The sequence below is a fragment of the Carcharhinus amblyrhynchos genome, chromosome 8 (assembly GCF_965287045.1).
Source record: "Carcharhinus amblyrhynchos chromosome 8, sCarAmb.v2.hapA, whole genome shotgun sequence".
NCBI classification, from domain to species: Eukaryota; Metazoa; Chordata; class Chondrichthyes; order Carcharhiniformes; family Carcharhinidae; genus Carcharhinus; species Carcharhinus amblyrhynchos.
This window is the reverse complement of record NC_137331.1, coordinates 113,367,526-113,391,047: the sequence shown is the minus strand read 5'-3', so window position 1 is coordinate 113,391,047 and position 23,522 is coordinate 113,367,526. Positions and strand designations below refer to the sequence as shown.

The 23,522-nt window shown below is 43.9% G+C and overlaps 1 protein-coding gene across 1 annotated transcript in view; it reads left to right on the top strand.

Annotated features, from left to right (window-relative positions):
* The window catches only part of LOC145346843 (piezo-type mechanosensitive ion channel component 2-like), an 895,380-nt gene that overhangs the window by 558,401 nt on the left and 313,457 nt on the right, over positions 1 to 23,522 (top strand). Inside the window, exons 11-13 of the mRNA XM_080194667.1 lie at positions 4,377 to 4,515; positions 10,950 to 11,068; positions 14,707 to 14,952. Coding sequence (XP_080050793.1) covers positions 4,377 to 4,515; positions 10,950 to 11,068; positions 14,707 to 14,952 — 504 coding nt within the window. The remainder of the gene's footprint in view (positions 1 to 4,376; positions 4,516 to 10,949; positions 11,069 to 14,706; positions 14,953 to 23,522) is intronic.

The following is a 23,522-nucleotide window of genomic DNA, read 5'->3' as shown; positions in this document are numbered from 1 at the left end:
CAGGATAAAGGAAGTGAATGGGTGGCTCAGGGATTGGTGTGGGAGGAATGGGTTTGAATTTATGGGGCATTGGCACCAGTATTGGGGTAGGTGGGACCTGTTCGGGTGGGATGGGGTTGGTCTGAACCGTGCTGGGATCAGAGTGCTGGCTTATCGTGTAAAGAGGACTGTAGACAGGGCTTTAAACTAATTAGAGGGGGGGAGGGTGTGAGGGTAGGTGACATTACGGGGTCTAAAGTTAAGGAGACGGTACAGATAAGGATAGAGGCCGAGGATGTCCCAATAATAGAGGGAGTAAGGGGCGTGAGTATAGTTGGTGGCGTCCCAGCAAATAAGGATGTCCCAATAATAGAGGGAGTAAGGGCGTGAGTATGGTTGGTGGCGTTCCAGCAAATAAGGTCCAGGTGAAGGCTGGGATGAAGGTGCTTTATCTGAATGCGCGAAGCATTAGGAATAAAGTGGATGAGTTGGTGGTGCAGATCAGCACAAATGGATATGATCTGGTGGCCATTTCAGAGACGTGGCTGCAAGGTGACAGGGACTGGGAGCTGAATGTCCAGGGGTATCAAGTGTTTAGGAAGGATAGGCGGGAGGCAAAAGGGGGGGGCGTAGCTCTGCTGATTAAGGACAGCATCAGGGTGGTAGCAAGGGATGATATTGGAGCCAAGGAGCAGAACATGGAATCGTTGTGGGTAGAGATTAGGAACAGCAAAGGGAGGAAGACGCTGGTGGGTGTCGTCTATAGGCCCCCCAATAATGATCTGGAGGTGGGGCAGGCTGTTAACGCGCAAATAAGTGCGGCGTGCAGGAATGGAACGGCAGTAGTTATGGGGGATTTCAATCTGCATATTGATTGGTCGACCCATGTTGGACGCGGTGGGCTCGAGGAGGAGTTCTTGGAATGCTGCCGGGATAGTTTCCTGGAACAGTGTGTGTTGGAGCCGACGAGGGAGCTATCTTGGATCTGGTGCTATGTAATGAGGCGGGTAGAATTAGGGAACTTGTGGTGAAGGATCCTCTTGGGGAGAGTGATCATTGTATGGTGGAGTTTCTGGTGCAGATGGAAGAGGAGAAAGTGGGTTCCCAGACACGCGTCCTTTGTTTGAACAGAGGGGAGTACTGTAGGATGAGAGAAGAATTGGCGAATGTGGACTGGGGGAGCGCGTTGGAAGGTAGGTCTGCTGAGGAGCAGTGGAGGATCTTTAAGGAGATCTTTCTTGGTGCTCAGCAGAAATTTATTCCGATGGTCAAAAAGGACCGTAGGAGGAGAGGTAATAAGCCATGGATAACGAAGGAGGTGAGGGAAAGTGTTAAATTAAAAGTGGAGGCGTTTAGAGTAGCTAAGAGTGGTGGGTGAGAAAAGGATTGGGAGAGGTTTAAATGTCAACAAAGATTGACAAAGAAGATGATAAAGAAGGGTAGGAGAAACTATGAAGCTGGGCTAGCGCTTAATATAAAAAAGGATAGCAAGAGTTTTTACAAATATGTAAAAAGGAAGAGGCTGGCTAGGGTGAACATTGGTCCCTTAGAGGATGAGAAGGGGGACTTAGTGGTAGGGGATGGGGATATGGCTGAGGTCTTGAATAACTTTTTTGTTTCGGTCTTCACGGAGGAGGACGTGAATAATTTGCCGGATGTTAGAGATGGAAAGCTGGTAGGACTGGAGGGTCTCGATGACATTACTGTTACTAGACAGGTGGTGCTCGACAGAATGGAGGGGCTGATTGTGGACAAGTCGCCAGGACCGGATGGAATGCATCCGAGGGTCCTGAAAGAAATGGCGGAGGTGATAGTGGATGCCTTGGTGGTTATTTTCCAGACGTCGCTGGATTCCGGGGAAGTGCCGGAAGATTGGAAAGCGGCTAATGTTACGCCGTTGTTTAAGAAGGGTGCCAGGCAAAAGGCGGGGAATTATAGGCCTGTTAGTTTAACGTCTGTTGTAGGTAAAATGTTAGAATCCGTCATCAAGGAGGAAATAGTGAGGCATCTTGAGGGGAACTGCTTGATAGAGCAAACGCAGCACGGTTTCGTTAAAGGGAAGTCGTGTCTGACAAATTTACTGGAGTTCTATGAGGATGTGTCTAGGGCGGTGGATAGAGGAGAGCCGGTGGATGTGGTCTTTCTGGATTTTCAGAAGGCGTTTGACAAGGTACCTCACAAGAGGTTATTGCAGATGGTCAGGGGGCATGGAGTTGGGGGTGGGGTGTTAGCGTGGATAGAGGACTGGTTGTCAAATAGGAGGCAGAGAGTCGGGGTCAATGGGTGCTATTCAGATTGGCGGATGGTGACTAGTGGAGTGCCCCAGGGGTCGGTGCTGGGGCCTCAGCTATTTACCATTTATATAGATGATCTGGAGGAGGGAACCGAGTGTATGGTGTCGAAATTTGCTGATGACACCAAAATTGGTGGGAAGGCAAATTGTGCGGAGGGTGGGGAGAGTTTACAGAAGGATCTAGATAGGCTGGGCGAATGGGCCAGGAAATGGCAAATGGAATTTAATGTTGGCAAGTGCGAGGTGGTCCACTTTGGTAGGAATAATGGTTGGAAGGATTATTACTTACGTGGAGAAAAACTGCAGCAGGCAACGGTGCAGAGGGACCTCGGGGTCCTTGTGCATGAGTCGCAAAAACCCAGCTTGCAGGTGCAGCAGGTGGTCAGGAAGGCGAATGGGATGCTGGCCTTCATCGCGAGGGGGATTGAATGTAAAAGTAGGGAGGTCTTGCTGCGGCTGTATAGGGCATTGGTGAGGCCGCAGCTGGAGTACTGTATGCAGTTTTGGGCGCCGTACTTACGCAAGGATATTTTGGCCTTGGAGGGAGTGCAGAGGAGGTTTACTAGGCTGATGCCGGAGTTGAGGGGGTTGAGCTATGAGAAGAGGCTGAATAGATTAGGCTTGTACTCATAAGAGTTTAGAAGAATGAGGGGAGATCTCATTGAGACGTATAAGATGATGAATGGGATGGATAGGATAGAGGTGGAGAGACTCTTCCCGCTCAGAAAGGATAGTAGGACTAGGGGGCATAGCCTCAAGATAAAGCGGGGGCGGTTTAGAACAGAGTTGAGGAGAAACTTCTTCACTCAAAGGGTGGTGAATCTCTGGAATTCTCTGCCCGTTGAAGTGGTGGAGGCTGCCTCACTAAATATTTTTAAGACGCGGGTTGATGGGTTTTTGATGAGAGAGGGGATTAAGGGTTATGGGGAGAGGGCGGGAATGTGGAACTGAGCCACGACAGATCAGCCATGATCTTATTGAATGGCGGGGCAGGCTCGAAGGGCTAGTTGGCCTACTCCTGCTCCTATTTCTTATGTTCTTATGTTCACTCTGTCACCTGTGACTCCACTTTCAAGGAACAATGAACATGTACTCTGATATCTCTTTGATCTGTGACTCTCCCCAATGCCCTACCATTAACTGAGTAAGTCCTGCCCTGGTTCAGTCTACCAAAATGCATCACCTTGCACTTAGTTAAATTAAACTCCATTTGCCATTCATCAGCCCATTGGCCCAATTGATCAAGATCCCATTGCAATTGGAGATAACTTTCTTCATTGTCCACAATGCCACCAATCTTAGTGTCATCTGTAAACTTACTAACCATGCCACCTATGCGCTCATCCAAATCATTAACATAAATGACAAATAACAGTGGACCCAGCACTGATCTCTGAGGCACACTGCTGTTCACAGGCCTCCAGTTTGAAAAACAATTCTCTCCAACCACCCTCTGGCTTCTGTCAAGAAGCCAATTTTGTATCCATTTAGATACCTCACCCTGAATCCCGTGAGATGTAACCTTATGCAACAACCTACCATGTAGTACCTTATCAAAGGCTTGTCAAAGTAGTTCTGCCATCCATTAAACATCTTGCCTGAAACAGAAATCAGAAGGGGTGGTTTAATGGAATGGTCAAGCCAAGAATTCACATTGTACACTATTGCGTAATGTCATCATTATCCTACAAATGTTCATCTTGTGAATTAAATGGCTAAAATTAACCTTGATTATCTTATATTGTGCTACTTTGATTATAAATAATTGGTTATTGGGCAAAATATATTGTTACCAATATAAAAGCTGTAATCTAGAGCTTAATGGTTTTCGACAGAAAAATCAAATCAGTCACTAAATTTTGACATTTCACAAAATTGACACATCATGAAAACTATTAATTTATGTAGAATGACTTTTTTCAATCGATGCTGTTTCTAAAAACAAGTTCCTCTCTCATCAATAAATTAGGCAATTGATCTTCAAATAATCCAGTAATTGTGGACAAGTAAGTCTTCATAATTAAAAAGTCATAATATGTGACTAAGATTTTTTAAACAGGGTTTCTGGAAAATATGTGAACTTGATATTTTGATTATTTTGCAGGCCTTGCTGGTAACAATAAATGGAAACCCTGTAGACTATCATGGTATGAACTCAGCACTGCAAGCTGACAATGGTCCAACTACACTAGAGATGTACTCCACACCACAGTATAAGTGGGAAATGACTGATGATTCCCCTGGTAAGTTAACGGATCAAAGCCAAATACTATAGATGCTGGAATATGAAACAAAAAATGAAAATGCTGGAAAATCTCAAAGGTCAGAGAGAGAATAGAGCCAATGTTTTCAGTCAGGATGACCATCAGTTTTGCTGAGTTCCTTTTTAAAATTAACTGGCTCGGAGATATAGCCCTAAATTGGTCAGAACTCAAATTAAGTCCTTTTCAAATAAAGTCAGCAGTATCAAACTGATTGAATTCTTTTTTATAGTCACAGGACATCTGTTTCTCCTAATACAATAATTTGTAACCAATTCTAAATAGATCTTTAGGTCACAGAGCATATGCTTCAGACCTACCATCGGTTGAGGAGCTCCATAAACCCTGTTAAGTGCCTTCCTGCATCGTCTCTGCAGCCACACATTCATTTGTTCTATCTTCCTATTTCTATATTTACTAGTAGTTGGCACCAGGAGTGATCCAAGATTACTATCTTTGAGGTCTTCCTGCTAGTCTCCTTCCTAACTCCCTGAAATCTTTTTGCAGGACCTCATCTCTGTTTCTGCTTATTATTATTGGTATTGATGTGGACCACAACTTCTGGCTGTTCATGTTCCCATCTCAAGAGTTCTCTGCCGCCGCACTGGCACAAGAAGGCAACATATCACCCTGAATTTGTATCTTTGGCCCCTGTACTCCCCAGTGAACCATGACTCCACCAGTATTGAGAACTGATCACAAGTTGGAGAACAAGATGCACTCAGGAGATTCCTGCACTACTTTCCTGGTCCGTGTTTCTATTCCCTCCCATGTCTGCAAATGCTTAAGATGCTGCTGCTATCCATGTAACTTATTGATGGTCAGTCCTTTCAGTCTCAGCAGATCACTGCAGGGATTTTGCAGGATATTATTCTAGGACCAACAATCTTTGGTTATTTCATTTGTGACATTCCCTCCATCATAAGATCAGAAGTAAAGTTGGTCGCTGATGATTGTACAATCAGTACCATTCGTGACTCCTCAGACATTGAAGCAGTCTGTGCCCATATGCAGCAACATTTTCAGGCTTGGGCTGACAAGTAGCAAGTAACATACACGCCATACAAGTGTCAGGCAATGAGCATCTCCAGTCAGCGATTCCAACCATCCAATGGTATTACTATCACTGAATCCCCCAACATCCTGGGGGTTATCATTGACAAGAAACTGTCAAGAAACTTATCATTGACAAGAAATTTGTTTGCTGGAGCAGAGGAATGAAGGAGCAGAGAGAGAGAGATAAGAATTTACCTGTTAAAAACCTGTTTAAATTTAAGTTTAAAGCACTTTGTTCCTTGTAGAACTGTTTAAATCATTTAAAAGCATTTTTGCGGGCTTTTTGTATTTACCTCTTTAAGAATTCTGAGGGAGTGGTTAAAAGGGAGTTGTGGGGGAGCAAGCTTTAAATCAGCGCCAGGTTTAAAAAGAGGCCTGGTGTAGACAGCGGGCAGCAGAGTGAGGGGGAAGCAGAGTGAGCTATTAGGGCTTAGGAGCAAAGGGCTGGGGAGAAAGAGGGCCAGGTGAGTTAGTGTTGAAATTTTCAATACTGCTACAGTGAATAATGGAGGGGCATGTGATGTGTTGTTTCTGTATGATGTGGGAACTGGTGGACCCCAGGGTCCTTCCCAGTGACCATGTCTGCAGTAAGTGCAGGTTGCTGGAGGAGCTCCAGCTCAGGGTAAATGAGCTGGCCTCTGAGCTACGGACGCTGAGGCTCATCAAGGGGAGAGAGGATGCCATTGTCAATGGGGTGCAAGTGACATCCACCCCCCCTAGACTGGCTAACTCTAAGGGTCAGGAACAAGAGGGGGCTGCTGAGAGGAGGAAGGAGGGTGGGGAGAGGAGGCCTCAGCCTCTCAATCTGCATAACAAGTTTGAGGTTCTTGCTTCCAGTGTGGACGAGGACGAGGGAGGTGAGGTTGGTGAGCAAACTGCACACGGTACAGTGATGCAGCAGGACATAGGCAAGGAGAAGGTGAAAAGGAACGTAGTAGTGATTGGGGATAGTGGGGTGAAGGGTATTGACACTGTCCTTTGTCACAATGACAAAGTGCACAGAAGGGTGTGTTGTCTGCCTGGTGCTCGGGTCCAGGATGTCACATCTGGGCTGCAAAGGAACCTGGAGTGGGAGGGTGAGAATCCGGTCGTTGTGGTACATGTGGGTGCCAACGACGTAGGCAAAATGCGAACCGAGGATCTGGGGAGGGAGTATGAGAAGCTGGGAATGGAATTAAAGAGTAGAACCGACAAGGTAGTTACTTCTGGGCTACTGCCAGAACCGAGTGCAGACGGGCATAGGGTAGATAGGATTAAGGAAGTGAATGGGTGGCTCAGGGATTGGTGTGGGAGGAATGGGTTTGAATTTATGGGGCATTGGCATCAGTATTGGGGTAGATGGGACCTGTTCGGGTGGGATGGGGTTGGTCTGAACCCTGCTGGGACCAGAGTGCTGGCAAATGGAGTAAAGAGGACTGTAGACAGGGCTTTAAACTAATTAGGGGGGGAGAGGGTGCGAGGGTAGGTGACGTTACGGGGGCTAAAGTTGAGGAGAGGGTACAGGTAAGGGAAGAGGCCGAGGATGTCCCAAAAATAGAGGGAGTAGGGGGCGTGAGTATGGTTGGTGGCGTTACGGCAAATAGGGTCCGGGTGAAGGCTGGGATGAAGGCACTTTACCTGAATGCACGAAGCATTCGGAATAAAGTGGATGAGCTGGTGGTGCAGATCAGCACAAATGGATATGATCTGGTGGCCATTACAGAGACGTGGCTGCAAGGTGACAGGGACTGGGAGCTGAATGTCCAGGGATATCAAGTGTTTAGGAAGGATAGGCAGGAGGGAAAAGGGGGGGGTGTAGCTCTGCTGATTAAGGATAGCATCAGGGTGGTAGCAAGGGATGATATTGGAGCCAAGGAGCAGAAAGCGGAATCGTTGTGGGTAGAGATTAGGAACAGCAAAGGGAGGAAGACGCTGGTGGGTGTCGTCTATAGGCCCCCCAATAATGATCTGGAGGTGGGGCGGGCTGTTAATGCGCAAATAAGTGCGGCGTGCAGGAATGGGACGGCCGTAGTTATGGGGGATTTCAATCTACATATAAATTGGTCGACCCATGTTGGACGCGGTGGGCTCGAGGAGGAGTTCTTGGAATGCTGCCGGGATAGTTTCCTGGAACAGTGTGTGTTGGAGCCGACGAGGGAGCGAGCTATCTTGGATCTGGTGCTATGTAATGAGGCGGGTAGAATTAGGGACCTTGCGGTGAAGGATCCTTTTGGGGAGAGTGATCATTGTATGGTGGAGTTTCTGGTGCAGATGGAGGAGGAGAAAGTGGGTTCCCGGACGCGCGTCCTTTGTTTGAACAGAGGGGAGTACGGTAGGATGAGAGAAGAATTGGCGAATGTGGACTGGGGGAGTGCGTTGGAAGGTAGGTCTGCTGAGGAGCAGTGGAGGATCTTTAAGGAGATCTTTCTTGGTGCTCAGCAGAAATTTATTCCGATGGTCAAAAAGGACAGTAGGAGGAGAGGTAATAAGCCGTGGATAACGAAGGAGGTGAGGGAAAGTGTTAAATTAAAAGCGGAGGCATTTAGAGTAGCAAAGAGTAGTGGGCGAGAAGAGGATTGGGAGAGGTTTAAATGTCAACAAAGATTGACAAAGAAGATGATAAAGAAGGGTAGGAGAAACTATGAAGCTGGGCTTGCGCTTAATATAAAAAAGGATAGCAAGAGTTTTTATAAATATATAAAAAGGAAGAGGCTGGCTAGGGTGAACGTTGGTCCCTTAGAGGATGAGAAGGGGGACTTAGTGGTAGGGGATGGGGATATGGCTGAGGTCTTGAATAACTTTTTTGTTTCTGTCTTCACGGAGGAGGACGTGAATAATTTGCCGGGTATTAGAGATGGAAAAGTGGTAGGACTGGAGGGTCTTAATGACACTACTGTTACGAGAGAGGAGGTGCTCGACAGACTGGAGGGACTGATTGTGGATAAGTCGCCAGGACCGGATGGAATGCATCCGAGGGTTCTGAAAGAAATGGCGGAGGTGATAGTGGATGCCTTGGTGGTTATTTTCCAGACGTCGCTGGATTCCGGGGAAGTGCCGGAAGATTGGAAAGCGGCTAATGTTACGCCGTTGTTTAAGAAGGGTGCCAGGCAAAAGGCAGGGAATTATAGGCCTGTTAGTTTAACGTCTGTTGTAGGTAAAATGTTAGAATCCGTCATCAAGGAGGAAATAGCGAGGCATCTTGAGAGGAATTGCTTGATAGAGCAGACGCAGCACGGTTTCGTTAAAGGGAAGTCGTGTCTGACAAATTTACTGGAGTTCTATGAGGATGTGTCTAGGGCGGTGGATAGAGGAGAGCCGGTGGATGTGGTCTTTCTGGATTTTCAGAAGGTGTTTGACAAGGTACCTCACAAGAGGTTATTGCAGATGGTCAGGGGACAGGGAGTTGGGGGTAGGGTGTTAGCGTGGATAGAGGATTGGTTGTCAAATAGGAGGCAGAGAGTGGGGGTCAATGGGTGCTATTCGGATTGGCAGATGGTGACTAGTGGAGTGCCTCAGGGGTCGGTGCTGGGGCCTCAGCTATTTACCATTTATATAGATGATCTGGAGGAGGGAACCGAGTGTAGGGTGTCGAAATTTGCTGATGACACCAAGATTGGAGGAAAGGCAAATTGTGCGGAGGGTGTGGAGAGTCTACAGAAGGATCTAGATAGGCTGGGCGAATGGGCCAGGAAATGGCAAATGGAATTTAATGTTGGCAAGTGCAAGGTGGTCCACTTTGGTAGGAATAATGGTAGGAAGGATTACCACTTACGTGGCGAAAAACTGCAGCAGGCGACGATGCAGAGGGACCTTGGGGTCTTTGTGCATGAGTCGCAAAAACCCAGCTTGCAGGTGCAGCAGGTGATCAGGAAGGCGAATGGGATTCCGGCCTTCATAGCGAGGGGGATTGAATGTAAAAGTAGGGAGGTCTTGCTGCGGCTGTATAGGGCATTGGTGAGGCCGCAGTTGGAATACTGTGTGCAGTTTTGGGCGCCGTACTTACGCAAGGATATTTTGGCCTTGGAGGGAGTGCAGAGGAGGTTTACTAGGCTGATGCCGGAGTTGAGGGGGTTGAGCTATGAGGAGAGGCTGAATAAACTAGGCTTGTACTCGTAAGAGTTTAGAAGAATGAGGGGAGATCTCATTGAGACGTATAAGATGATGAATGGGATGGATAGGATAGAGGTGGAGAGACTCTTCCCGCTCAGAAAGGATAGTAGGACTAGGGGACACAGCCTCCAGATAAAGGGGGGTGCGGTTTAGAACGGAGTTGAGGAGGAACTTCTTCACTCAAAGGGTGGTGAATCTCTGGAATTCTCTGCCCGTTGAAGTGGTGGAGGCTACCTCGCTAAATATTTTTAAGACGCGGGTTGATGGGTGTTTGATAAGAGAGGGGATTAAGGGTTATGGGGAGAGGGCGGGAATGTGGAACTGAGCCACAACAGATCAGCCATGATCTTATTGAATGGCGGGGCAGGCTCGAAGAGCTAGATAGCCTACTCCTGCTCCTATGAAACTGAACTGGGCCAGATTTAAAGACAGCGGCTACAACGGCGGGTCAGAGGCTGGAAATTCTGCAGAGAGTAACTGACCCCCAGGTTCCTCAAAGCTTGTCCACTGTCTACAAAACACAAGTCAGAAGTATGATGAAATACTCTCGACTTGCCTGGATGAATGTAGCTCCAACATCACTCAAGAAGGTTGGCACTATTCAGGACAAAACAGCCCATTTGATTGGCACCTTATCCACCACCCTCACATCCACTTTCTCTACCACCAGTGCATAGTAGCAACAGTGTGTACCATCTACAAGACGCACTGCAGCAACTCTGAAAGGCATTATTTGGCAGCAAGCTTCCAAACCTGCTGCCTCTACCACGTAGAAGCATGAGGACTTCACTGCTTGCAAGTCTGCCCCATGTTACACACCATCCTGACTTGGGACTATTTTGCCATTGCTTCATTTTCACTGAATAAAAATACTGGAAGTCCCTTTTAACAGTAGTGTGGGTGTACCTACAACAAATGGACTGCAGTGGTTCAAGAAGATAGCTCACCACCACCTTCTCAGGGGAACTCAGGAATGGACATAAATGCTGACCTAGCCAACTATGCCCACATCTTGTGAAACAATATAAAACAGTCTTCTCTCTCTGCCATTCCTTTTATATCCTCTCTCGTCCCTCCCTCTTTTCTCTCTCTCTCTCTTTGTCTGTCTCTGTCCCTGCTCATCTATCTTCACTGTTCGCCTTATTTTCCATTTCTACACTGGAACTTACTTAACCATGGCCATGTAACTTAAAACAGTGTAACTTTGTTTTGTTTTGTATGAACCAGAATTTAGATATACATAATTAAATGTGTTCATTTGTTACTGCCAGACAAAACTGAAGAAGACAGAATCTCAGAAGAGGCAGATAATAGCAAGCCCAACAGCCTCATCACCATCTTCCGTTTTATTATGAAGCAGAGTTATATATGTGCACTCATTGCAATGATGGTAAGTACAAAGGTGAAAGGCTGATTTTAAAGTCACTGTTATGTGTGCTGTAACACTGGTTCAAACCCAGCCACGTGATGAAGGGACAGCCTGTCCCGAAAGCTTGTGGCTTTTGCTACAACTAAACCTGTTTGGACTTTAAGCCGGTGTTGTGGGATTTCTTTCTGTTTTACCCCAGTCCAATGCCGGCATCTCCACATCAATTAACCATAAAATCCTACAGTGAAGAAGGAGGCTATCTGGCTCATTGAATCTGCAGCGACCACAATCCCACCCACACCCTATCCCCATAACCCCATGCATTTACCCTAGCTAGTTCTCCTGACATTAAGGGGCAATTTAGCTTTGCCAATCTACCTAACCTGCACATCTTTGGACTGCGGGAGCAAACCGGAGCACCAGGAGGAAACCCAGGGTGAATGTGCAAACGCCACACAGACAAAAACCCGGGAATCGAACCCGGGTCTCTGACACTGAGAGGCAGCAGTGCCAAACACTGTGCCACCATGCCGGCCCTTGTGCGTACAATGCTAAACTTGTATTTGAGAGTATTTATGTGCCACTATTATTTGAGCAGCAGCAGCAGAACTTTCTTAGATACAGAAAAATGCTTTGAAAAGCAGCCTTTTCACACTGATCAGCAGATCCCATTATGTGAGATACCCACTGCTAGTTCCACAGGTCAATAATGAATAAATTCCATCACTGAGGCCTTGGACCCAAACTTTTATGAATGAACTCAAAGGCTATTCAGAATCTAAGTCAAATTGGGGACAAAAAGTTGAATATTATTATTTTTATTACCAGATCAAAATGAATATAACTGGTGTTGATGTTATTCCAGCTCCAAAAGGACCATTGATGGGGTCATGCTCTAAATGCCATAAAACAAATTATAACCATTACCGGAGAAAGCTGTACATGCTATAATAATTTATTTCCTCTAATACAAGCCCTTTCTCAGCTGTGACAGAGCCAAAATCTATTGCGGAAAGTATAAAAAAAACTTTTCACTTCTAACGTCATCCTTTCATCTTGACCTTCTTCTAGATAAGGTAATTGAAAAGATGCACAATTCCAAGTGCACTGATATCACAAGTAATGGCCACGTGTTTAGATAATTATTTAGGCCAGCAATATTACAATACTTTAACACTTCTATGAAACTGATTTTAAATTTTATTTACCTGCTAATAATTAGAATTAGAAATTAATAATTTTCTTCCACCTACAAACTGGTGAGAGAGAGTTGAGGGCAGAGTCAAAATATCAGGTTCACAACCCAATCTCATTCCTGCCTTTGTAAATCTTACGTGCAGAAATCAGGCATGGACAAGTACAGCTCAGATTCTAATTAATAAACTGAAACCACAGCCTGATGGCATCATTGTTATCATGACTTAAATTTAATGGTAACAGAAGGAACATCCAACCTGTCAGAAACCTGTTCCCAACCACCCTGATTGCAGTCTTTCCCTCACCCCACCCTGGCCCTTCCAAATGCTATTCTGTCCACAGTCCTAACTGCCTCCTACTTCCCTGAGCCTTACTAATTGTCAATCACCTCCCAATTGTCCAAATTCCAACTTCCTTCCAGCTTTCCAATTGCCATTCAGTCTTCATGTTCTTTTTGCAGTGCTGGGGACCATCCCCATTGGTACACAGCTGCTGTCTCCTGTCACTTCTGCTTTTCTGTCCCTCACTAGCATCCTCCGTAGCTCTCTGTTGATAATGTGGTCAAAGATGTTAGAGATAGCGGTCAGAATTTGACATACAACCTCTGAGAAGTGGCTGGCAGGTGGGTGAGGGGCATAAAAATGACTGACAGCTTGAGTGCCTTGCCTTTCACCTATACCCACCACTGATGGCATGTTTTCCAGCAGTGGGATAAATGTTCTTTGCCTGACAGCCCATGGGCCACTTAAGGCTCTTTAATGACCAATAGTGGCCATCTAATGGCCTCCTCCCACTGCCACTGCAATTTTAATAGCAGCCAGGTGTGGCAATGCTATGTGGCAAGTCCACCAGATACACTCTGCAGGTGCATAGGGGGATTACTTATTGTTCAGAAACCTTTGCAGGCTCATGGGAGGATTCCTCCCCCCATTCAAACACTAATTGGTGTGTGGGGTGCATTTCTCCAGTTTGGACACTCTTCTGGGCTCATGAGGGCATCCCTCCTGTTCAAACGCGCTCATGAGGGCGACGTCTGATCTGACACACTGGCTCATTGCAGGTCCTTCTTGTTTGGACACTCTTGTGGATTCTCTGGGGATGTGTGCTTTTGTCTGTTCATACATCCTATGTTGAACGAACCCGCCCTCCCCTGTAGAATTTGACACACCATCTCTGGGAGCTGGCTGGCAGGTAGGTGGGGCATAAAAATGACTTACAACTTGAGTTCCTTACCTTTCACATACACCCACCACTGATGATGTTTACTTCTGGGAGCTGGCTGGCAGGCTGGAGGCCAATAAATTGTTTCCAGAAATCCCATAAAAAGTCAAATACCAATGTTGCCAGCAGGTCACTTCATCCAGTACCATTCCAGAAATCTGCCCAAGAGTCACAACTCACATTCTAGTCTGTGGTATTGTTCTTGCCCCAGTCAGAAGTCTTTCATTCCAAGTTCAACTCCAGAGACTTGAATGCATAATTTAGACTGACATTCCAATGCTAGAATGAGGGGCAGATAAACTTCTGTCAACATAAAATGTTTGATGGCCATTTATCTCATTCTGCTTGCAACACCCTACTGCTCATTAAATAGGCTGCCACATTTCCCTCTATTATGACTTCAAAAGCAATTTATTATTTTTTAAAAAGTTGTTCTTTTTAAAACCTGTTTCTTGGTGTTAATTATTTGGATGAACTTTTTGCATAAAATTACCCTGACAAATAAGTGTTGTGTAATAAATTTTATTTGATTTACTGAAGCCTCTCTGTCAAAATTACCAAATTTCTGACTACTGTTCCATCTTTATCTTAGCTTTTTCATACCAAATAATCATTGTGAAAAATGTACATTTCAGGGGGTATATTTTGATATGTTGGCCAGAATTTTATGCTCCCCCAGAGGCAGGTTCTGCAGTGAGGGGAGGGGAAGCGTAAAATTACATGGGCAGAATGACTCTGGGATCCCACCCCAACCCAGATGCAATTTCACGATGGGGCAGGAAAGATTATGCCCTTTCAGACTTGGACCGCCCTCCCCTCCAGGACCTAGAAGTTCTGACCTTACCTCAAGTATGGTCCCAGAGCTTAGACTGAGGCAGAGCACTGCAGCACAGTGTCTGGGAAGGCTGGAAAGCTGTCGACTAAGCAAATTTGCTGATCGCTGTCCAAGGCAGGAATTCTCACCAAGGATGGACAGAGGTCTTGCCTACTGCCAATTATTGCTCAATTGAGTGTGAAATGGCAGTGGACCTGTCAAAGTTGGTGGGGAGGGGTTACTCACTGACACTCAGGGTGGCAAATGCTTGCCACTAAATCACTTAAATCACACTTTTTACTGAGCACATAAAACATTTTTATTTTTAACAAGTATCAGTTATGTTCAATTCCACATTTGTTGCTTGACTTGCAGTTTAATTTTGGTTCATATGAGCATTTTATATCATCTTATTGGTTTCCTCTAGGCTTGGAGTATTACTTATCATAGCTGGCTAACCTTTGTCCTGTTGATCTGGTCCTGTGTACTTTGGATGGTGCGTGATCGGCGACGATATGCTATGCTAACATCTCCATTCATGGCTTTCTATGGAAATGTCCTTTTAACCCTGCAATATATCTGGAGTCTGGACCTCACAGAAGATGAACTTCCTGAGCTATCAGGAGTCTTAAAAAAGATGAAAAATAATCCATGTATCGAACTGAGTTCAAAGGTCGGTTTTAACAAGAGCAATACCTTAGAATTATTTTTTCAGTATCTGCATGCAAATGTTTAATATGTTTGCCTGAAATTCTGCTCCCTGCTATTTTAGTAGAGGCCTTAACCTATTTGTAATGGGCAAATGTAATGACATTATGGTTATGTTACCCATCTAGTAATCCAATGTCTGTGACTGACAATCTAAAGAAACATGATTTCAAAGTTCACTGTTGCAGTTTCAAAGTTTAAATTCAAGTTTTTAAAAATCTAGAAATAAAAGAAACTTGAAATTGATCACAAAGTTAACATAAGTCATTTTGAGCTGGTGGTGGCCATTTAAAGTTAAAGTTTATTTCGTCGTCACAAGTAAGGCTTACATTAACACTGCAATGAAGTTACTGTGAAAATCTCCTGGTCGCCACAATCCAGAGCCTATTCAGGTCAATACACCTAACCAGCATGTCTTTCAGAATATGGGAGGAAACCGGAGCGCCCAGAGGAATGCACACAGACACAGGGAGAACATGCAAACTCCATATGGACAGTGAATTGAACCTAGGTCCCTGGCGCTATGAAACAGCAGTGCGAACCACTGTGTTACCATGCCACCCATTTGGCCCTGTGAGCCTACTCTACTTTCCTAACCTCTTTCCACATCCTTAATTCCATTTGTAAACTAAAATGAATCAATTTCTGAATTGAATAAGCTCAACGACTGAACATCCACAGCTGTCTAGTGTAGAGAATTTCAAACATTCAAAACCCTTTGGATGAAGAAATTTCTCTGCATCTCAGTTATTAAAAGCCAACCCAAGAATAAGGAAAAGTACAGCACAGGAACAGCCCTTTGGCCCTCCAAGCCTGTGCCGATCATGATGCCCTAACTAAACTTAACTTAAAAAACCTTCTACTCTAACTATCTCTTCTATTCCCTGCCAATTCATGTACCCATGTACTCCTTATTCTGCTTCAATTTGATGGTCTCTTATTCTTCTAAACTCAAGGGAATTATAGGCTTAATCTACTCAATTTCATATAGGTTAGCCCCCTCATCCGAGGAACCAGTTAATGAACTTTTGTTGCACTCCGCCTAGGAAAGGTGAGACATTTCTTAGATAGGGAGACCAAACCTGCACACAGTACTCCATGTATAGCCTCACCAATGCCCTGTTTAATTGTAGTAAGGCTACTTTTATATCCCAATCTCTTTGTAAACAATGATAACAATGTACCATTGCACATTGTACTTAAATGTTAACTTTTAGTGATCCACTTACAAGGACGTGCAGGTTCTGATTTTTCTTTTTTTTTGATGTCCTACTGTATCTCTCATTCTTTCCAAAAGAATGAGGTTATGCCTGTTACTTCTCAATCCTTGGACATTCTTATAGAATTGAATGCATTCTGGAAGATCAAAACCAATACACAAACATCTCTGCAGCTAGCTGTTTTCAAGATCTAGGATACAGGTTGGCTGGTCCAGGAAGATATCTTTGCTTTGCTCATTAATTTCTTGAGTATTATTTCTGACACTGATTTCTTTAAGTTCCTCAATCTGGCTAGATCCAGGAATTCCCCATTATTTCCAGGATCTTTTTGTGTTTGCTATCTTAAAAACATGTTCAAAATATTTGTTCAAAGTCACTGTCATTTTTCTATTTCCTGTTATAATTTCATCTGTTTCTATCTCTAATGGATTCATGTTTACTTTCACTAATTTCATGATTCACTATTTAAATGCAAGGCTGTAGAAGTAGGGAATCCTGGATGACTCAGGATATTGAAGCCCTGATCAAGAAGAAGAAGGAGGCATATGCATAGGGAGCTGGGATCAAATGGTTCCCTTGAAGAATATATAGAATGTCAGAATAGAATTAAAAGAGAAATCAGGAGGGCAAAAAGGGACATGAGATTGCTTTGGCAGATAAGGGAAAGGAGGATCCAAAGAGCTTCTATAAATACATAAAGAGCAAAAGAGTAACCAGGGAGACACTAGGGCGTCTTAAGGATCATGTTGTCTCTTTGGACTTTGGCAAAACTTTTGACAAGTCACCGCATGGTAGGTTGTGGCATAAGGTTAAATCTCACGGGATCCAGGGTGAAGTAGCCAAATGGATACAAAATTGGCTTGATAACCGAAGATAGAAGGTGATTGTGGAGGGCTGTTTGCAAACTGGAGGCCTGTGACCAGCAGTGTGCCCCAGGGATTGATACTGGTTCCACTGTTATTTGTCATTTATATAAATGATTTGGATGAGGATTTAGGAGGCATGGTTAGTAAGTTTGCAGATGATGCCAAGATTGGTGGCATAGGGGATAATGAAGATAGTTATCTGGGATTGCAATGGGATCTTGATCAATTGAGCAGTGGGTTGATGAATGGCAGATGGAGTTTAATTTAGATAAATGCGAGGTAATGCGATCCCTTCAAAAATTGAAAGTGCACAGAGATTGAAGTGTACAAAGTTATGAAGGACATAGATAGGGTAGATAGGATGAAACTTTCTCCCTTCATAGAAGGGTCAATACCAGGTGACAAAGATTTAAGTTAATGGGCAGGAAATTTAGAGGGGATATGAGGAAAAACCTTTTCGCCCAAAGTGGTTGGAATCTGGAATTCATTGCCTGAAAGGGTGGTAGTGTTGGGAACCCTTACAACAATTAAAAAGCATTTAGATGAGTGATTGGAACTCCATAGCTATGGACCAAGTGCTAGAAAATGGGATTAGAATTAATAGGTGCTGAATAGCTGGCACAGAAATGAAGGACCAAAGGGCCTCTTTCTGTGCTGTATGACTCTATCACTCTATGATGCCAGTAAAATCTAAGAAAAGTCTATCTCTTTCTTGAATACATTCAGTGTACTCCACAGTCTACTGTGGTAGAGAATTCAGTAGGTTCAGGGACAAGGTAAATGAGGTGATGGCGCAAATCATCATGACTGAGTATGATTTGGTGGCCATTACAGAGACATGGTTGCATGATGGTCACGACTGGGAGTTAAATATCCAGTGGTATCAGACTGTTCAGAAGGACAGGCAGGAAAGTAAGGGAGATGGTGTAGCTCTGATATTTAAGGATGACATCAGGGTAGTAGTGAGAGATGTAGGTTCTAAAGAAAAAACAATTGAATCCATTCGGGGGAAATTAGAAACAGTAAGGAGAAAAGGTCACTGATAGGCATAGCCCATATGCCATCAAATAATAACATCACGGTGGTGTGAGCAATAAACAAAAAAAAACTGATGCATGTAAAACTGGTAGAGCAATTAGCACGGGGGATTTTAATCTACATGTCGATAGGTCAAACCATGTCGGTCAAGGCATCCTTGAGGAGGAGTTCATAGAATGTATCAGCAATAGCCTCCTTGAACAGTACATAATGGAACCTATGAGGGAGCAAGCTATCCTAGATCTGGTCCTGTGTAATGAGACAGGAATAATTAATGATTAGTTAGGGATTGTCTTGGAAGAAGTGATCACAGTATGGTTGAATTTAAAATACAGATGGAGCATGAGAAAGTAAAATCCAATACCAGCGTCTTGTGCTTAAACAAAGGAGACTGCAATGGGATGAGGGACGAGTTGGCTAAGGTAGACTGGGAGCAAAACTTTTTGGTGAGATAATTGAGGAACAGTGGAGGACTTTCAAAGCGATTTTCCACAGTGCTCAGCAAAAGTATGTAACAGTGATAAGGATGGACTGTAGAAAAAGCAATAATCAGTCATGGGTATCTAAGGAAGTAAAGGAGGGTATCAAATTGAAAGAAAATGCATACAAAGTAGCAAAGATTAGTAGGAAACTAGAGGATTGGGAAATCTTTAAAGGTCAACAGAAAGCCACGAAAAAAGATGTAAAGAAAAGTAAGGTGGACTATGAGAGTAAACTAGCTCAGAATATAAAAACAGATAGCAAAGGTTTCTACAAATTTATCAAATGAAAAATAGTGGCTAAGTAAACATTGGTATTTATAGGATGAGAAGCGGGATGTAATTGGAGATGAGAAAAACGCTGAGGCATTGAGCAGGTACTTTGTATTGGTCTTTACAGTGAAAGACACAAATAATATGTCAAAAATTGATGACAAGAAGGCAATGGCCAGTGAGGACCTAGAAACTATTATCACCAAAGAGGTAGTGTTGAGCAAATTAGTGGGGCTAAAGGTAGACAAGCTCCTGGCCCTGATGGAATACAATCCAGGGTACTAAAAGAGATGGCGGGGAAATAGCAAATGCACTAGTGTTAATTTACCAAAATTTGCTGGACTTGGGAGCGATTCCCGCAGATTGGAAAATAGCAAATGTGACCCCAGTGTTTAAAAAAGGAGTAAACAAAAGGCGGGTAACTATATGCTGGTTAGCTTAACTTCTGCAGCAGGGAAAATGCTTAAACCTATCATCAAGGAAGAAACAGCGAGACATCTGGATGCAAATTTTCCCATTGGGAAGATGCAGCATGGGTTCATGAAGGGCAAGTTATATTTGACTAATTTGGTAGAATTCTTTGAGAACATCATGTGCACAGTGGACAGTGAGGAACCTGTGGATGTGCTGTATCTGGATTTCCAGAAGGTGCCACACTAAAGATTGCTGCACAAAGTAAAGGTGCATGACATTATGGGTAATGTATTAACATGGATAGAGAATTGGTTAACTAACAGAAAGCAAAGAGTAGGGGAAAATGGGTGTTTTTCTGGTTGGCAATCAGTGACTAGTGGTATGTCTCAGGAGTCAGTATTGGGAGTGCAATTGTTTACAATTTACACAGATGATTTGGAGTTGGAAACCAAGTGTAGTGTGTCAAAATTTGCAGATGACACTAAGATGAGTGGCAAAGCAAAATGTGCAGAGAATGCTGAAAGTCTGCAAAGCGATATAGATAGTCCAAGTGAGTGGGCAAGGGTCTGGCAGATGGGGGACAATGTTGGTAAATATGAGGTCATCCATTTTGGTAGGAATAACAGCAAAATGCTCAATTATTTAAATGGTAAAACAAAAAGCAGCATTCTGCTGTGCAGAGGAACCTGGGTGTCCTTGTGCATGAATCACTTAAAGTTGGTTTGCAGGTGCAACAGGTAATTAAGAAGGCAAATGGAATTCTGTCCTTCATTGCTAGAGGGATGGAGTTTAAAAACAGGAACATTATGTTGCAGCTGTTCAAGGTGCTGGTGAGGCTACACCTGGAGTACTTTGTACAGTTTTTGTCTCCTTACTTGAGAAAGAATATACTGGCACTGGAGGGGATACAAGGAGATTCACTAAGTTGGTTCTGGAGTTGAAAGGGTTGGCTTATAAGGAAAGATTGAGTAGACTGGGGCTATACTCTTTGGAATTCAGAAGAATGAGGGGAGATCTTACAGAAACTTATGAGATTAAGAAGGGAATAGATAAGATAGAAGCAGGGAGGTTGTCTCCACCGGCAGGCGAAACTAGAACTAAGGGCCGTAGTCTCAAAATAAGGGGAAGCAGATTTAGGACTGAGTTGAGGAAGAACTGCTTCACACAAAGGGTTGTCAGTCTATGGAATTCCAATGAAGCAGTTGAGGCTACCTCACTGAATGTTTTTAAGGCAAGGATAGATAAATTTTTGAACAGTAGAGGAATTAAGGGTTATAGTGAGCGGGCAGGTAAGTGGAGCTCAGTCCACAAAAAAATCAGCCATGATCTTATTGAATACGCGGAGCAGGCTTGAGGGACTAGATGACCTACTTCTGCTCCTAGTTCTTATGTTATTATTACTCCCTTTGGATAAAGAAATTTTTCCTCAACAACACAACAAAATCAGAAAATGCTGGAAAATCTCAGCAGGTCTGACAGAATCAGTGGAGGGAGAATAGACCCAGTGTTTTGAGTCTGGGTGACCCTTCGTCAGAGCTAAGATAAAGAAAATCAGAAAAGATTTATGCTAAGAGGGTGGGGGGGAGCTCTAATGGAACTAAGGATGTGCAGATGGGGATGAAGAAGGCTAGGAGAAGTGCTAAAAGTGTCCATTAAGTGATCAGAATATATGAATGGCAGAATAGAGGTACAGATGGTTAAGGCAGTTGCCCTGAAAGGGGGAGGGGGTTCGGGGCAAGAAGGAGAGCAGGAATGGAGAAGTAGAAAAATAGAAATGAGAAAGATGGATGAATGAGATGAAATTATGAAATTTTTCCTCATCTCAGTCCTAAATGGTCTTGTATTCTGAGATTGTGTCCCCTGGTTCTAGATTCCCCAACCAGGATAAACACCTTCCCTACACCTAGTTTGTCCAGCCCCTTTTAAAATGTTATATTTTCAATCAGATCTCCTCTCATCCTTCTAAAAAAAAGACAGACCAATTCAAACCAATTTCCTCATAGAACATCCCAATATCCCTAGTGAATCTCCGCTGCACTCCCTCTTAGCTAGTATGTCCTTTCTTAGATTGGGAGACCAAAACTGCACACAATGCTCCAGGTGTGATCTCAACAAGGAAGGAAATCTGGCATCCTTTCCTGATCTGGCCTATATGTGACTCCAAGTCCACAGAAATGTGATGGACTTTTAAATGCCCTCTGATGTGGTCTAACAAGCCACTCAGTTTGAGGACAATTGGGACTGTGCAACAAATGCTGGCCCTACCAGTGACACCCACATCCCATGAATGAATTTTTAAAAAAACCATTTTGTGCTAGCTATGCAGCAAATTCGACATTTGCTAAAAATATACCAGCATGTCCATTTTATGATATTCTGTTTAGCTATAAAACATTAAGAATTATTAATCCAGTTCATTCTATAGGCTATTAGGTCTAATAACCCAGAGTGTGGCGACTAGGAGATTTTCACAGTAACTTCATTGTTAATGTAAGCTTACTTGTGATACGAATAAATAAACAAATTTAAACATTCGAACAGTAGTACCGAAAATTAGCCATGTCCCAGCCAATCTCCAGCAACAACACTGGCATTGACAAATGTGGAAATTGTCCACCAAAACAGGACAATCCAAACCAGTTAATTACCATACATTAGTCTATACTCAATCATCAGCAAAGTAATGGAACATGTTGTTGACAGTGCTATCAAGCAAAACTTACTCCCTAATAACCTACTCCCTGATGCTTGCTAGGGCTTCTTGGCTCCAGATCTCATTGCATCCAAGGTGCAATCATGGATAAAAGAACTGAGTTCAAGTCATGAAGTCAGAGTTACTGTCATGAAATCAAGGCAGCATTTGACTATGACATCCAGCAATTCTATCAAAATTGAAGCCAATGGGAATTGTAGGTAAATGCTCCATTGATGGGAGAAAGACATTGGTTGGGCTTTTGGAAGCCAGTCAGACAGTTATTGCTACATATTTCCTCAGGATATTGGCTCCAGACATCTTCAGCTGCATTATCAATGTCTTTGCTCCTATCAGATGGTCAAAATGGGAATGTTCACTGATGAATGCAGGGTTCAGTAATGTTTACAGCTCTTCAGATGAATCAAAGTGAGCCCAAATGCAGCACAATGCAAGAGAATAAAAACAAAGCGCTGGAAAAACTCAGCAGGTCTGACAGCATCTGAGAGACACAGACCTAAGGGGCTGAATTTTCTGGCCATGTATGCCTCAAGACTGGAAATTCCCACCCGAGGTCAACAGACCTTTAAATGGTCTGCCAGATTTTCTGCCCCACCTGCTATGATTCCCAGGGCAGGCAGAACTGGAACATTTGCCTCAATGTTTTTCCAGCCCTCCCTGTTTCTTCAGCATTCACAGTATTTTGCTTTTAAAATCTGTACAGTATTCAGGAATGGACTGAGAAGTGGCAAATAACATTCATGTCACACAAATACCAAGTAATGACCATCTTCAAAGAAGTTAATTTAACATCTCCCTTTGACACGATATTAAATGGCACTACCATCGCTGAGTCCCCCACTATCAACATCCTGGGGGTTGCAGTAGACAGGAAACTGAACTGACCAGCCTTTTAAATACTATGTCCACAAAGGCAGCTTGGAATTCTGAGACAAGTAACTCATCTCCTGAATCCCCTAAGCCTGTCCACCATCTTCAAGGTACAAGTCAGGAATGTAATTAGCAAGTGTGAGGTTATCCACTTTGGTCGAAATAATGGTAGGAGGGATTATTATTTAAAAGGCGAAAAGCTGCAGCATGTTACGGTGAAGAGGGATCTTATAGCGACATATAAGATAATGAAGGGGATAGATAGGGTAGAGGTAGAGAGATTCTTCCTGCTTAGAAAGGATAGCAGGACTAGAGGGCACAGCCTCAAGATAAGGGGGGTGTAGTTTAGATCGGAGTTGAGAGGAACTTCTTCACTCAAAGGGTGGTGAATCTCTGGAATTCTCTGCCCGTTGAAGTGGTGGAGGCTACCTCGCTGAATATATTTAAGTCACGAGTAGATAGGTTTCTGATAGACAAGGGAATTGAGGGTTATGGGGAGAAAGCGGGAAAGTGGAACTGATCCACTTCAGATCAGCCGTGATCTTATTGAATGGCGGGGCAGGCTCGAAGGGCTAGATGGCCTACTGCTGCTCCTATTTCTTATGTTGTTGTGTTCTTATGTAATAGAATACTCCCCAATTGCCTAGGTGAAAGGAGTCCCA